At 56.4% G+C, this 14,347-nt stretch overlaps 4 protein-coding genes across 4 annotated transcripts; 1 reads left to right on the forward strand and 3 right to left on the reverse strand.

The window, feature by feature from the left end:
- Window positions 1–723: 723 nt before the first annotated feature.
- INS49_009725 (uncharacterized protein) lies at window positions 724–5,776 on the reverse strand (the record flags this gene model as incomplete). Its single annotated transcript, XM_043170453.1, has 3 exons — window positions 724–3,240; window positions 3,478–4,399; window positions 4,455–5,776. The coding sequence occupies 3 exons, from the start codon at window positions 5,774–5,776 to the stop codon at window positions 724–726; spliced, it is 4,761 nt and encodes a 1,586-aa protein (XP_043025018.1).
- Window positions 5,777–7,122: 1,346 nt separating this feature from the next.
- INS49_009726 (uncharacterized protein) lies at window positions 7,123–8,130 on the reverse strand (the record flags this gene model as incomplete). Its single annotated transcript, XM_043170454.1, has 1 exon — window positions 7,123–8,130. The coding sequence occupies one exon, from the start codon at window positions 8,128–8,130 to the stop codon at window positions 7,123–7,125; it is 1,008 nt and encodes a 335-aa protein (XP_043025019.1).
- A 3,613-nt stretch (window positions 8,131–11,743) lies between these two features.
- On the forward strand, window positions 11,744–12,880 carry INS49_009727 (uncharacterized protein; the record flags this gene model as incomplete). The annotated part of the gene is made up of 3 exons (XM_043170455.1): window positions 11,744–12,095; window positions 12,178–12,514; window positions 12,586–12,880. The coding sequence occupies 3 exons, from the start codon at window positions 11,744–11,746 to the stop codon at window positions 12,878–12,880; spliced, it is 984 nt and encodes a 327-aa protein (XP_043025020.1).
- Window positions 12,881–13,227: 347 nt separating this feature from the next.
- On the reverse strand, window positions 13,228–13,880 carry INS49_009728 (uncharacterized protein; the record flags this gene model as incomplete). Its single annotated transcript, XM_043170456.1, has 2 exons — window positions 13,228–13,674; window positions 13,776–13,880. 2 exons carry the CDS (start codon window positions 13,878–13,880, stop codon window positions 13,228–13,230), a joined length of 552 nt encoding a protein of 183 aa, XP_043025021.1.
- Window positions 13,881–14,347: the final 467 nt, after the last annotated feature.

Raw genomic sequence — 14,347 nt, forward strand, 5'->3', positions numbered from 1 at the left:
TAATGTTGATACAACAGGCAAAAGCCTAGGATACTCAACTCATATCTCATCAGTCGCAATAACTCGCCAGAGAATATGAGCACCCGTCGTACTCTTGTGAAGGGGTAGTCCCAAAGAGGTCCGGTGGCTGCATCGTATTGAAAGTGGGGGGTATATACAGCTCGAGCTCGCGAGATCATCATATGAACGGATACAGTAACTTGTAAGACAAGCATCAAGGGCTGTCCCGTATTTCTTGAGGAAGTTGACCATTGCTGGGGAAGCTTGTCTACACAGACCATCCTACCATAGCATCAGTCGATTTGATTGAAGTTCTTTCGCCGAGCCACACGGTGTTATCCAGGGCGTCGTTCAAGGAGAAATCCTACAGTATTCCTCCACCAACAAGTTGATGGCCCAAAGAAGCAGAGTTCTCCCACAAACAGAACCCACAAGACATCCCATAGTAAAATTGGCAGGATATAACACACCATCTTCATGTCTTCTTATTCTACGGGCTCGATCTGGGAATATGTACCACGAAGCAAAAAACGCAACCACATCGCAGAATCGATCTCGAAATGGTACGTCGATCTAATTAATCCATGCAGAATGATCGCGTGACTTCAAGCTTTACATTGCAGCATTTGAATTGCGTCCCTCGGCCCCTTCTCGGCTCCCGGTGCTGGCAACAGCCCACAGCCGGTAGCACTCGCCCAATTTTTCCTGCGGCTTGGCCGTGCGTCAAGTCGAGGCCTTCGCAGCACCACCACGACCCCTGCCGCGCCTGTTGCCCCGGCCTCCTCGCCCCTGGTCCTGGTTCTGTTGTCTCGCCGCCTCGCCCTCGGCAGCCGCAGTGATGGCCGTGTCGGCGCTGGGGCCAGGGTTGACACCGCTGGCCCCGCCCCCTCTGCCGCCTCTGGGCTTCCCGCTCCGGCCTCGTCTGCCTTTGCTGCTTCTCCCTTCCTCCCGCTCCTTCTCTCTGGTTGACCTCCTCGCCTCTTCCTCCTGCGTCCGCCGTGACTCCTCCTCCCACCACTCTTGGAACGCCTGCTCCTGCTGGATCTCCATCAGGCTGCGCTTGGCAACTGCCTCCTTCACGCTTTCCAGATTACGCCTCTCCTGATCGATGATATCGGACATGCTCAGCCCTATGATCGGCTCTGACTTCGTTGCTGGTTTGATGTACGATTTGGAGTGCGGAACCACAGGCTTGCTGGACATGTCGGCCGAGAAGGTGGAGGTAGAAGTAGTCCTTGGTGGTGGGCGGACAGGTGGTGTTGCTGCCGGTGTCCGCGACTGGCCAGAGTGCCGTGTATCTGGAGACTGAGTCCGTCGTGGAATAGACTTCCCTGACGCTTCTGCCGCCAAAAGGGGCTTCGTGTTTGGCGGAGCTGACCTTGGCGCATCTGCACGAATATCCTGAGAAGGGGTTTTAGACTCACTAGACACTGCCTTCCATGGCGGTGACTTGAGGTCTGTGGTTGGTTTTTCCCATGCAGTCTTGTCCGAAAGCGCTTGGGCGAACTGAGCCGCCTGCTCTGCTTGAAGCTGCTGCTGCCGCTTTCGCTCCTTTTGTGACAACTTCGTCTGTGAAGGCTTGGCCGAGGCTTCTTTCGCTTTTTGTGCAGCCAACCCCGCAGACAAAGCAGAACGGGCAGGCGGTGTCTCATTCATGATTTCTCGCAGGTCAAGCTTAGCAGTTGGCAACTTTGAAGAAGCCCACGGGTTGCCTGACTTGAGAGACGTGGCCGAAGGCTGGTCAGTCACGGAAGTCGAGCTTAGTCCAAGCCCTGCTGGCGAAGAGCCCAAGGGCGAGTGTCGGACGGGTTTCGACTGCTGACCGCGGAAGGACTCGCTCAGCGGAGGGATTTGGTCGAGTTCGACTTTCTTCCTTGGATTTATCGCCCTCTCAGGCCGCATGGATGGACTCTCTAGCGGGCCTTCATCCTCATCCATATCGAACATCAGGTCAGCCTGGCCAGCTTTCGGGCGTAGGTTAGGGCTAAAGGGCTCATTTCTTCTCGCCGCCCCTTTGCCCTTGGACCTATCCAGAGAAGGAGACGCGGGGTGAAGGTCTTCGAGGCTGCCAAATTTGCCCTTGAGCGAGGAGGAAAGCTTCTTCTCATCCTCCTTTTGGCTAGCCTTGAAGGCCATTTCCTTCACCCTGCGTTGCCTTTCCTCATCTATGTCCTGTGCCAGGTTCGGATATTGCTCGTGAAGCAGGAGTGTTGCCCGACCGCTCCTTGCGAAAGGGTAACGAGCAAGCTGATTGCCTCTGACCACTTCGTCCAGGTCAAGTAATAGCTCCTCGTCGAGCTCGGCTAGAAGGTTATTCTCGAGCATGTTTTCCAACTGAAGAGTGATATATTCCAGGCCGGCGTCTTTGAATTCGGTAACGGAACATGGACTGATGGCGTTCAGGAAATGTGCGATGTTGCGCGTGTTGATAAACCGAGACAAGACCTGCTGGCAAATTTGCGACAGGCGGTCAAGCATAAGCTCATTGGCGACGGAAAGAACGTCCATTACCAAGTCCGTAAATTCGTCCAGATTGTCAGCCACCACTCCGTCGAACATTCGGTCCCCTGTGTCAGAGTAAAGATAGCTCAGAACAAATTTGAAAGTCTCTGGATCGATGTGCTTCAGATCGACGGGTATCCTTTCTGAAGGCCCCTGGGCATCACGGCGGCTTGCTAGCCACATACCCTGGGAGCGTCCGTAGAACAGTCCCTCGAAGAACGGGCACCTCTGACACAACAAGCCGCTATGAACTAGCAATTCATCGCCGTCGAGCTCCAAAACCGCGTCGGCGTCCTCGAAAAACTGTGGATCCCCCAGGGCTGATCGCAAATCCTCATCTAGTTGTCTTTGAGGGTCGACTTGCTTCTGGGCTGCGGCTTCCAGCTTTCCCAGCTCCAGGTTGTTCGCTGTCCTGACGACTTCAGCTCGGATTTGGCGATACCTATAGGCCAGTGACGGATCGTGGCGAGTGTAATTCCATGCCGGAATGACACGATCTTCGTACATGTAGACAACCAGATTTAATAGTGAAATGATGTCAATCCCAGCAAAGGTCACGACAATTTTTTCGTCATGGGTTTCAATGATGAACACATCAGAAGGTTTGTAAGTGCCAATGGTTCGAAAGGACCATAAAGCTTGACGGAGAGTAGGGCTCCTGGCGGATAGTAACCAGCTGTGAACTGGGACTTGGAGCTCTGGAAGAGACGAGGAGCGGATGACAGTGTCCAGAGCAGACTACGAGAGATTAGATAATGTACCCAAGCGTTTTCCAAAACGGAGTGTAAATGCAAAGCACGTGAATATGTGGAAAGATTATGAGACGCAACGCAGGGAAATGGTGCTAGAGGTGCAGAACAGGGGGGCGGATATCTTCACCTGGTGTCGAAGTAATCTAAAACAGTCGAAATGTAATGTGCGTTGAGATGCGTACTCGGCGAAAATTGGAGGAACATCAACCAGTCTGCCACATACCTGTGAAGATTCGTTCCCGGCACGCCACGACAGCAAGTAGTGCTGAAGGTCCGTTTCGAGGTTGGGGGATTTCAGCACTTCATACGCGACGGCCCCCAGTCTCTGCTGAAGCGTACCGGCATCCCAGGTTTTGATGATGGCCTTTCCTTTCGGGCCTGGGTCGGACGATTTGAAGTCCCGGAGACAATTGAGCGGCGCGATGTCGTCCCAGAGGGTCTGACGACCAACGGTGACTTGCTCGCGCATGACTTCAGAGTCTTTTCGAACGGCAGCAAAGGCTCCGAAGACAGAGCTCCGTACAGTGACGATGTTGGTGATGCTAGGGACACGCTGGAATTTGAAATCCTTGCGTTTGGCTTCACTGGAACCAGCCACGTGAGTGTCTTTCGCTTTGGCCCGGAGGATACGCCGCCACACTGCCCCTGTTTGCGTGCTGATTATGACTGAACCATGCTCGCCAACGTCGACGGACCTTACCCCGTCCTTGTGAGCGTTCCAGATGCAGATTGGCTGGCTGACAGCACCTTTGATTTTTGAAGGGTTGGTAGTGGACATCGACAATTGAGTATCCGCTTTCTTGGTGAGATTCATGGAGAAGAGGTCGCCACGACCACTCACTCCTACGATGGTCTCGCCGCCCGAGGCAATATACTTGATCCGGTTCCGCTCTGCGTCGTAACGCGAAGACATGGATATATTGCCCAGATGATGACTTGCCAGCCCGACTTCACCGAAAGGAAATTTCACGACGTTGTAGCCATAACTTGTGAACACAACCACGGTGTAGTTCGCGAGAAGGCAGGTGGTCGCCTTGTCGATGGCCGAAACCATGGTGATACCGCTGTTCAATAAGGAGGCGGCTACTTTCCTGGGTGTCTGCTGTACCTCGAGTGAACGCGAATCGGCGTCCATCAGAGCCAGCCTGGGATTCGTCAGCAAACTGGGTCTCGCCAGAGATGTTGCTCGAAATCACTCACTGTCCGGTGTTGCGACCCCAGCAGTAAAGACTGCCAGCACTCGTGAATGCCACCGAGTGAATAGTTGATGCAGCGACACCAACGATGACCTCCTTTTTGAGTGGCCCGAACAGCTGCCGGGGTAAAAGACTCATAGCCTCTTCTCCAGGAGGGGGCTCAGGCAGCGCATAGCCGAGCGCCGAGTTGGCATTGGACCCCCAGCTATACAAGCCACCTTCTGACGTGACTGCCAAAGTGTGGTTCTGTCCCACTGCAACTTGAGTCACTTTCTTATTCGCGAGGCTACCTTGGACTGGGGTATATGTGAACCGCGTGTTCTCGTCTCCCAGTCCGAGTCTACCCCCACGGCCAATACCACAAACGTACAGGTTGGAAACAGGGTCGGTCGTCAAAATGGCACTGTGGTATTTCGACAAGGCGACGTCGTGCACGAGCAGCTCCTTGTGACGAGTGAGCGTTGGGATTTGGTCGGGCGTCTCAACACCGCCTTTCTCCAGATATTCTTCGTAGAACCTCTGGATCAAATGGCCAGGGCGCTCAAGATAGACCCGCTCGGGGAACTGCCGGTCATCCTCGTCTCCGAGACCAAGGGACAAGTTCTTGTTGCTGCCAAACGCGAAGACCTCGGTGCCATTGTTCAGGTCGAGCAGACCACCGCTGGCAACATTGTCCGTCGCAACCGCGATTTCCTCGCTTTCTGAATCATCATCCGAGTTATCCGCGTTATCCAGGCTCTTCAGATTGCGTTCGCCAATAGTCGAGTTGTACAAGTCGAATGGACTGTTGCCCTCGTTATCCTTTGTCTTTATGAGCCTTCCAACTTTGGCGACAGATGCGCCAACGGTCAGGCCAGAAAGGTCTCTTCGCTCTTTGTCTAGCAACAGTCTCGCGATCGAGACGTTGCCCGTATACAGCGCGCGATGGAGGGCATTCCAGCCACTCTCGGGGTCTTGCATATAGATATCGACGGCAGGGTGATCGAGCAGGGCTTCGACGAAGGCGATGGCGTTCTCGGAGTCGGAGGATGCGGCGCGCAGGAGAATGGTCAGGCCCATGTAGTCGCGGCTGTTGACTTCGGCGCGACCAAAGTTCACGTTGCCAGAACGCGCACCTCCTGCGCCTGGCCCCAGGGCCGAGGCCTTGCGCGACTTGGGGGCATTCCTGGGTGATGTCCCGAATGCGCCGGGGCTGGCGGATCCTCCTGTTCCTATGCTGGGGCTCTTGGAAGCGCTCTGGGCATTGTAGGCGGCGGGGGCCAGCAGGCGCCGAAACTTGTCGACGTTGTCCTCATGATAGGCTTTCCACAGCAAGTTGTGACTCATTGAGCCGGAGTGACGGGCGGGTTACTCTTCCAGCACTTCGGTGCACCTCGCTGTGAGTCTCGATGCGGATCACGGCGTTTTTAAAGGTGCAAGGGAAGTGCGGAAGAGGGACTCGGAAGTCGGGATGCGATGTCGAGTTGGACGCGCGCAGTCGGTGGAAGATTTGTCGCTGATCGGGAGGGAAGTTGCCACCTGTAGTAATAAGCTGTGGTGGTGGAGACACGGCGAGCTACCAGTGACTATTTTGATTGATGTTGTACTGTCTGGAAGGTCGGTTTATCGTGCGTAACAAATAAGGGCCTGCTGGTCAGATCGGCAACAATTCCCAAGTGTTGGCAGAAGAAAGCAGGAAAGGGTGTACAAGTTGTAGTTGATAAGGCCAGTAAGTTGAGGAGGGGCATTCCCCCGGAATGAGGCATAGTGACGACGAGACGAGGCCCAGCTGTAAGATAGACCCGGTGCGCGTATCACCCGCGCCGAGGCCCTCTAGCTGCCGAGCTGCCCACCAATCAAGTGACACCCGTCGACCGTGCTCAAGGCGAGGCCTCTCCGGAAAGCTCCAGAGACAGAGGTAATTGCGCACATGGCAATGCACATAAAAATCAGAACTTTTGGGGGTTGAGGCTCGACTGAGACATCCCAACTCCTTGGCGAGGAAGACCCGGGAGACTTGTATGATTCTCATCGTGTAGTTCAAGAATCCCAAACGCCAGGCTGTGACTTAACTGGTGCATATCTTTCTGCTTAAGGAGCTGTGGGATGATCTCCTGTAGCACAAAATTCTATAGAATACCTGACTGCAGTGTAACTTCTGGTGTATATCTAGTCTGTAAGGTGGTATTATGTTCAGTATTCCCAAGACAATAGATAATTGGCGATTCTTCAGGATCCCTGCAAGCCATGCAGATGCAGGCCGTCAAAAGCTGTTGTGGGGCGTATAAGCTGTGCCAACCTTGGAAGGTTACCTCCGGTCCTCCGCCGGTCTGACAGAAGCAAGGAGACGACCGAGACATTTGTCTTCCGCTCATAGAGTCATGAGTTCTCAACTCAGAACTCAGGCACACGGAATTCTGAACGATTACTTAAAACCGTTGGCAACGCATCGATAACGTGTGCTTCTTATGAGCTACTGAAGTTATCCGCCGCCAGGGAATCACTACCAAGCCGGTCACGAAACGAACAAACATGCCTGCAGTCAGGCCATTTACCAGCAAGAGCGTCCAACAGCCGGGGCGTGAGCCCAAGGCCAACCCAGAGAAACGGTCAAAACCAAGAGAAACAGAGCAATCCGTCCAAACGCCGCACGTAATGTCACTGAGCCCTATCCTCGAGTCCTACCCCCTCATTTACTTGGTGAGCCAACCGAGGTAGTCGGCCACGATGAGCGTCACCATGGCATGCGGCGCGATACGCACGTAGTACGTTCCGAAGCCGCGGTAGAAGCGCAGCAGGCCCTCTTGCTTGGTAACCTTGACGAAGCAGTCGGCCATGCTGTTGTATGGCAGCTTGCCGTCAGGGCCCTTGCTCTGCTTCTGCAGCCGCGTCTTGACGAAGTCGAACGGCAGTGAGAAGAAGGATGCGAAGAAGCCGGCGATGGCACTGGCGCTCAGTGTCTGCGTGCGCGACGACCACTCCGTGCGCGTCTTGAGCTGCGCCTTGGCCTCGCTGAAGAATGCGAGCTGCCCGAAGTTGAGCGCCATCGCCCGCACGACCGTCGGTGCTGCTCCGGCCCACAGGGCGCCGACGCCCTCGCTCTTCGCGATGCGCGACAGGGCGTCGATGACCGACTTGTATTTCTTGCGCTGATCCACAGGTTTCAGGCCGTCGCTTTGCATGCGGATCAAGGCCAGGTCGGCCGGGTTGCCGATCATGGCTGCGATGCCGCCGGCTGTGAGGCCTGCCGTGGCGCGTTCCGCGAAGCCGATCTTTTGATCTTTGGCCTTTGCCCTGGCTGTCAACTGGCCCATGAAGGTATCGAAGAAGCCGATGCGTGCGGTGGTGTAGACAGCTTGCCGCAGGAGACCAGCCGACAGGCCGGTGTACAGATCAAGAACCTTTCCTTTGGCGATGATCTCGCGAGTGACGGAGAGGGGTGTTGGTTTCGGGCCCGTTGCCACGCCCTCGCCGGCCAGCTGGATGCGTACCTTGACCATGTCGACTGGTTGGATGACTGTAGTTGCCACCATTCCACTCAATCCGCCGTTGATGAAGGGCAGCGCGGCCCTCATGTAGGGTGTGTGCAGGAAGTCATTGGCCACAGCTGCGCCCTCGCTCTGGACGTTCTTGGCCGAACCCATGACTTCTGATGTCTTGGACCTGGCTGCCTCAGCGGCCTGCTTGATTGTGTTGGACATTTCTGCTGGATAAGTTGGGATAACGCAAAGCTCTGATGCACTTTAAGGTCGACTGCGGTTCTTTTCTATGAGACGCGTAGACACACCGGAGAGAGGATCGATTTGAAAGAACTGTGCGTTGTCAGAACCACAGCACAGGGCAGAGCAGAGTGTATGAAGGGGGATGAGTTGTTGTTCGAAGTCGGGAAGGTGCAGGGAGCTCAGCAAGGTCACAAAGCAGGCAAGTGCTCAATCAAACGGGGCACTGGGAGGTAACTTCCTCAACCAGTGGGAGGTTAACGTTTCGGGGAACGGAGCGGCGAGGAGCAACCGTCGTGCCAACGTGAGACTGACGGACTGGTAGGAAGACAGACAGACGACAGGAGCCACGGGCAGGTAAGTTATACGCCTGCCCGGCCCCTCAGTCCTGGGTTCTGAGTTCGAACTCAGTCTGCGCCCAGCTGGATGGCATCACCATGCATTCCATGGGGCACTACGGCACTTCTCAACTCCGTAGTAGCGCCCGCCAGTCACATAACGGCCGGTCGCGTCAACCGAGGTGGACGTGCGGCTGAGATCGGCTACGTGGTTGAGGGAGGAGGTTGCAGCCATCCCAGATTGGGTTGTTGGCATCGACGGCACCAGGTCCGTCGGGAAAACCAGGAACCAGGCGACTCACTTGCCGTGGTGGATGGGATTCTTCGACGGGCATGGTTTGGTTGACCGGCTCACTAAAGCCGATCATCCAGAAACCGTTGACCAGAGCTTGTGTCGAGGTGTGTGCATGTGTGCGCGCGCGGATGTGGTTGGTGCAAGTGCGAGTGCGGGTGCGGGTGAGACTCCCAGAGCTGCGCCTGGGAGCTCCTTTCCCAACCAACCGGAGCTGGACAGAGTGGGCTGACCAGCACCCCTCAACAATCTCGGCAACTCACATTCAATTCACGGCCCAAAATCCAGACCCTGGCCTCTTTTCTATGGGGTACTTCTCTCTACCCGGCCTCTTCGATGCCAGCAACGGCAGCCACCGGACTGTCCCGGGCTCGCTCTGTCGCACCCGGCGGGCTGGCCCACGGTAATCGAGTGCACTATCAAGGTGGGGGACCGCTGACGCGATTCCGTAGCCCAGAGTTGAGTGCCGCGACTCGGAGATTGTCTGGGCGGGTGTTGACACCGCTCGGAGGAGAGGATACCAAAGCCGAGAGGGTCGAGTATTGAATAGGATATCTGAGAATCCGCTGACGAAAAAGGAGAAATCCAAACTGTAGTCCACGGTGAAACGGAGACTGAGTGGTTCTGAGGAGAAAGAAAAGACCAGTCCGGCCAGGCCGTGAGGAGGGTGGGCGGCTTCGACTAATAAAAGGGTAATTGGAGTCAAACAGGCACATCGACCTTGGCCATAATAACTCCAGTTCCCGAGGCGGGGAGCGCATTGTCTACCTACCTAGGTATGGGCATACTGTTCTACCAGGTCTAACGTGCTGGTGTGCCAGCTACGTACCTAGGTAGTCTGCAACCTCGCTGGTGTGGGACAGACCCGGCGCCTGCGACTGAGACTGGGACAACGGCTGCTGGACGGGTCGCCCATCCTCCTCCTCCTGGTCCAGCTCTATTTGGGAGCCGCCCGCATGTGACAGACCTACGAGCTGGCGAGATGCCCATTTCCCCAAGATTCCAAGCCTGTTTCCGATGCGACACTCGCCCAGTAACAAGCACTCAGGGATCCGCTTGTGCGGGGGGCCTCGTCACTCGCACGACTTGCTCGAAGCTGGCCAGGAGCTCTGCTCGGGGGAGGGGAAGAGGTGCGCGAGAGACATGACGCAGCGGTCATCAGCTGGTAGTCCGTCGAACCGATGGCGCCGGGGAGGTACCAGCGCTTGACATGGCACTCGGTCCCCCACCAAACATCGCACTAGCGCGCCTATGGACAATCTAGTGGACTAATGGCATGCGACCAACAGCTCTTTCTGTAACAGACTCGAGGCCACAGCTGCACCGCCCGCTGGCCGCCGGGATTCGTCTCGCCAGGGATCGCGCCCAGGGCGGACGAGATCAAAATAGCTGCGCAAATCAGCAGCGGCCGGGCTTGGGGGCCGGTCCACCGGCGTGGCCTGGCCTTTCTCAGCTAAGCATAATTCTGCTCTCCCTCACATCGCCATGGCCTGAGGCATGTCTTGCTTCCTCAGTTCCGCCATACCTGCCAGCGAAGGGAGCACAATCTCCAGGCTTGAGGGGCACAACTGCTCCCTCTCTTCTTATCGCAAGGATTCCCGGCACTGGCCGTCGCATCATTCACGCCTCAGCCTTGACACTGCGGGGTAACGACGCATCCAACAGTAGCGTAACATGCCACGCTGGGGCGACTCCACCGCTCCCGTCCGACGAAATCTGGGGTAACAGGCCTGGCTCAGGCTCGGCAAGCAGATCGCCCCCTCCCCCCAGGCCAGACTCCAGGAGCATAGCACACCACCTATTCTTCGTGCAGGGGCTGACTCCGTATTATCACCGAGCCCCTCCGTAGTGATGACGGGCTTGCACGCAACACAAAACACAGAGTCAAATAACACAAACAAGTGAACTTCTTCCAAGGTGGGGATCCCGAAGGATCTCCTGAAGCTGACCATCTCGTCGTTACACAGTGGCCAAGATCTGCGGAGTCTATGGGTTCTATCTACACTACAGAGTTCCAGCAGTACCCTCTTTCAATCAGAGCATATGACTTCAAGACCCACGGCCGATGGTGAGTTGAATTATTTGAGCCGCCGCCTCGCGCGCGTCTTTATCTCTACGTCAACATCTTGCCACTCATAGATCGAACACTGGGCAATCATGACTGTCAGGGGCGTGCTTTCACCTTGATATCTTGATGAAAGCCGCAACTTCTAATTGGCAATCAAAATTCGAGAATAGAGCATGAGAGTAGAGCTTCAGATCCGAAGCTGCGACTGGTAGGTCGACTGATGCATATGGATTAGGAAGGCTATGGCGATGCTTCTTGCTCGTTTGGGCGCTGCACGCAGTGGCTCATTCAAGGTGCCAACACCCGAAAAGAACAGCTGCCCAGCTTACAGAGTCCTGCACCTCGTCTGTCACGGAATACCATCGACGGCAGCTCGACTAACAAGCCCTGCCGTTTCGCCCGTATCCCGCCCCGGCACAATCTAAGCAGCGGGTCTCCGAAACTGTCCGGCTCCGAGCTGGTAGCCGGCTCCGTCACTTCCAGCTGGCTGGGACCGGAACTCAGAGTTTCGATTGTCAGCCGTCAGTCTCCCACGCGGCAGATCGGCCTCGTCTGAGCGTGATCGAGCGACTAGAAGACTCTAAAATGCCCTTCGATTCGCACTCGGTGCCGTCCGCAATTAGCAGAATCCACCGGCACAGCCTGTCAAACTTCTTTGGGTGTAGCACTGGCTCTCGCATTGAACCCACGCGTCGGGCCTCGGACAGATTCGAGCTCCTTTGTCAATGTCGTCACAGCTCTTCCTAGCCCCAACAGAGCTTCATTGCGCCGGATGAGACTGTGGCTGGGCAACACAACTTGTCGTGAAGACTATATACACTGGACCCTGTCAGAGACTGTCCCGTTCTAGCTCTTCCCAACTCTCAACCCACGTTTCCATACCAGACAGCCGCAGCCATGGCTCTCGTGCAGAGGCTCCTACACCTCACCAACTTCTCATCCCCGTTCCTCCGAACAGTGGTGCCATCCGTGTCAGCCGCATTCGCGATACAGGCTGCATTCGCCGTCCCCTCCATAGTGGCCCAGACGGAGCGCTTCTATGACCTCTCAGGCGCCCTCACCAACATCAACATCGTCGCGCTGAGCCTGTACCTGCCGGCCCTAAGGGCCAAGTACGCCGCAGGGGCCGCGGCGGCCGCGGGCAAGGCGCTCCCAAGCCTGCTCACCCCCTTCACGAACCCGGCCGCCGCGGGCCTGAACTGGAGGCAAGTCGCGCTCACTGGCTTCGTGACACTCTGGGCAGCCCGACGTATGTGGCTCTTGTTCCTCTTGGCCGTCAATTCTGGCCCGCGCTTCCCCCTCGAGAGGACCCTGGCTAACCCAGCACACAGTGGGAACATACCTGTTCCAGCGCGTTCTCCGCGATGGCCACGACTCGCGCTTCGAAGAGATCAAGAAGTCCACGCCCAAGTTCTTCGTCGCCTGGATGGCCCAGGCCACCTGGTGCTCCCTGATCTGCCTGCCCGTCATCGCGCTCAACGCCGTCCCCGCCTCCGCGTTCGCGGCTATTCCCGGCGTGAGGATCATTGATTTGCTCGGGGTCGCACTGTGGGTCGGGGGCATCACGTTTGAGGCCACCGCCGACAAGCAGAAGTCGCAATGGCTGAAGGAGAAGCGCGAGAAGAAGCACCATGAGGACTTCATGACCCGGGGCCTCTGGCAGCGGAGGTAAGTCTGACGGGGACGACACTTCTCCGTCTGTGTTGTTTAGGATGGGCGTGCTAACGTTGGTGTCACAGTCAATATCCCAACTACTTCGGCGAGTCGACCCTCTGGACCGGTATTGCGACCACCGCGGCGGGTGTTCTCGCCAGCCAGCCCATCCAGGCGGCCATTGGGTTCAGCGGAGGTGCGGGTGGTATCCTTGGTGCCCTGTCTCTGGCCTATATCAGCCCGTTGTTCACGACTTTCCTGGTGACCAAAGTGAGCGGCATTCCCATGTCGGAGTCTAAGTACGACAAGCGGTACGGCGATCGCAAGGATTATCAGCAGTGGAAGCAGAACACCCCAAAGTTCTTCCCCAAGCTCTTCTGAGCATGCACTTATCATAGACGGCGGAAAGTGTCGGCCAACATTGGCGTATAGACATAAAGTATTTGACAGGGCAATAATCGTGCCTTTCTAAAACAAGTCTGCTCCGTCGCGTCAATAGTCCTTGCTTCTTTGAAGCTATAGATAGTTTCTCATCATAGTAATGGTTCTCTCCTGGTATCATATCACATCGCAACAACGCCTGTGCCGTGGTGTACACTCTCCATCTCCCCCCTCCCTCCTTCTTTTCCTCACGGCAGCTTTCTCCCGCCGCCCTTGACATTGCGCGACGGGCCCTCGGCGGCCGCAGCCATCTTCCACTCCAGATTATCCGTCACGACAGCACTGCCCTACTTCTGCTTCCTAGTCATCATAATCTTGGTGAACTCGTCGACGTTGACGCCGCCCTTGCCCTCCGAGTCGAACTCCTTAATCATCGACTGGAGTTCCTGCTCCTCCATGCTCTGGCCGATCTCGCGCATCGTGCGGCGCAGGTCGTCGAGCGTGATGATGCCCTTGCCCTCGACGTCGAACAGCTTGAAGGCGCGGTGGCACTCCTCGACCGGGTCGCGGTTGTACATGAGCGTGCCCGCGATGCCCTGCCAGATGGGCAGCGTGAATTCGCGCCACACGGGCGTGCACTCGCGCTTCGGGTCCCACTCGATCGGCTGGATGCCGTACTTGACCAGGTACGGGTACGTCTCCGACTTGGGAAGCTCGAACCCCAGCGCCCGCAGGCAGAACCTAAGCTCGTGGTAGTCGAGGCGGCCGTCCTTGTTTACGTCGAATACGGAGAACTAGAAGGCGGGGGCAGTCGTTCGTCAGCAGGGGTCAGGCGCGGCGCGGCGTAGCGCGAGCTAGATCGTGCAGTTCCAGAGGGGGGTGTAAGACAACATACGACGTCGTTTATTTGGTCCCTTTGTCGCTCGTCCAACTTGGCAAAGTCGTCCCTGGAGGGTGCGCCATGCGCAGGGAGGTTGTTGATATTTCTTGAGGACATCATTTTCGAAGGATATATCGTTCGAATGCGGTCGAATACAAATGTAGTACCAGAGCGCGAGGCCGCAGCAGGAAGGCCGGGCTAGGTAGGTGCGGTATGGCGAGGAAGCGGTGAATCGTGTTTCGAGTTGGTTCGCTTTTATTTGGCGGGTTGACTAGCTAGCAGATGCGCGACAGAAAGCAAGTTATTTCGAGATTTCGCCAAAGAATCGTGATGGTGGTATGTGTAGGAGCAATCTCAGGGAGGTGAGGGTGAAACCAGAAGCGATTGAGAATGTAGTATCCTGAAAGTGATCATCCTGCGCCCGCGCGCTGCACGATACATACACGCACGCACGCACGCACTTTCTCTATGTCGAAGGGGCGAGCCCAGGCGAGGGTGTTGATGGCAGCCGCCTTTGTTTTCGAGCGGTCGAGAATGTCCGGGTACGTGGGTGGTCAAGAGCGGCCGGATCGAGCACCAGTCTGCGC

Source organism: Diaporthe citri (genome assembly GCF_014595645.1).
Source record: "Diaporthe citri strain NFHF-8-4 chromosome Unknown scaffold_4, whole genome shotgun sequence".
Lineage (NCBI taxonomy): Eukaryota > Fungi > Ascomycota > Sordariomycetes > Diaporthales > Diaporthaceae > Diaporthe > Diaporthe citri.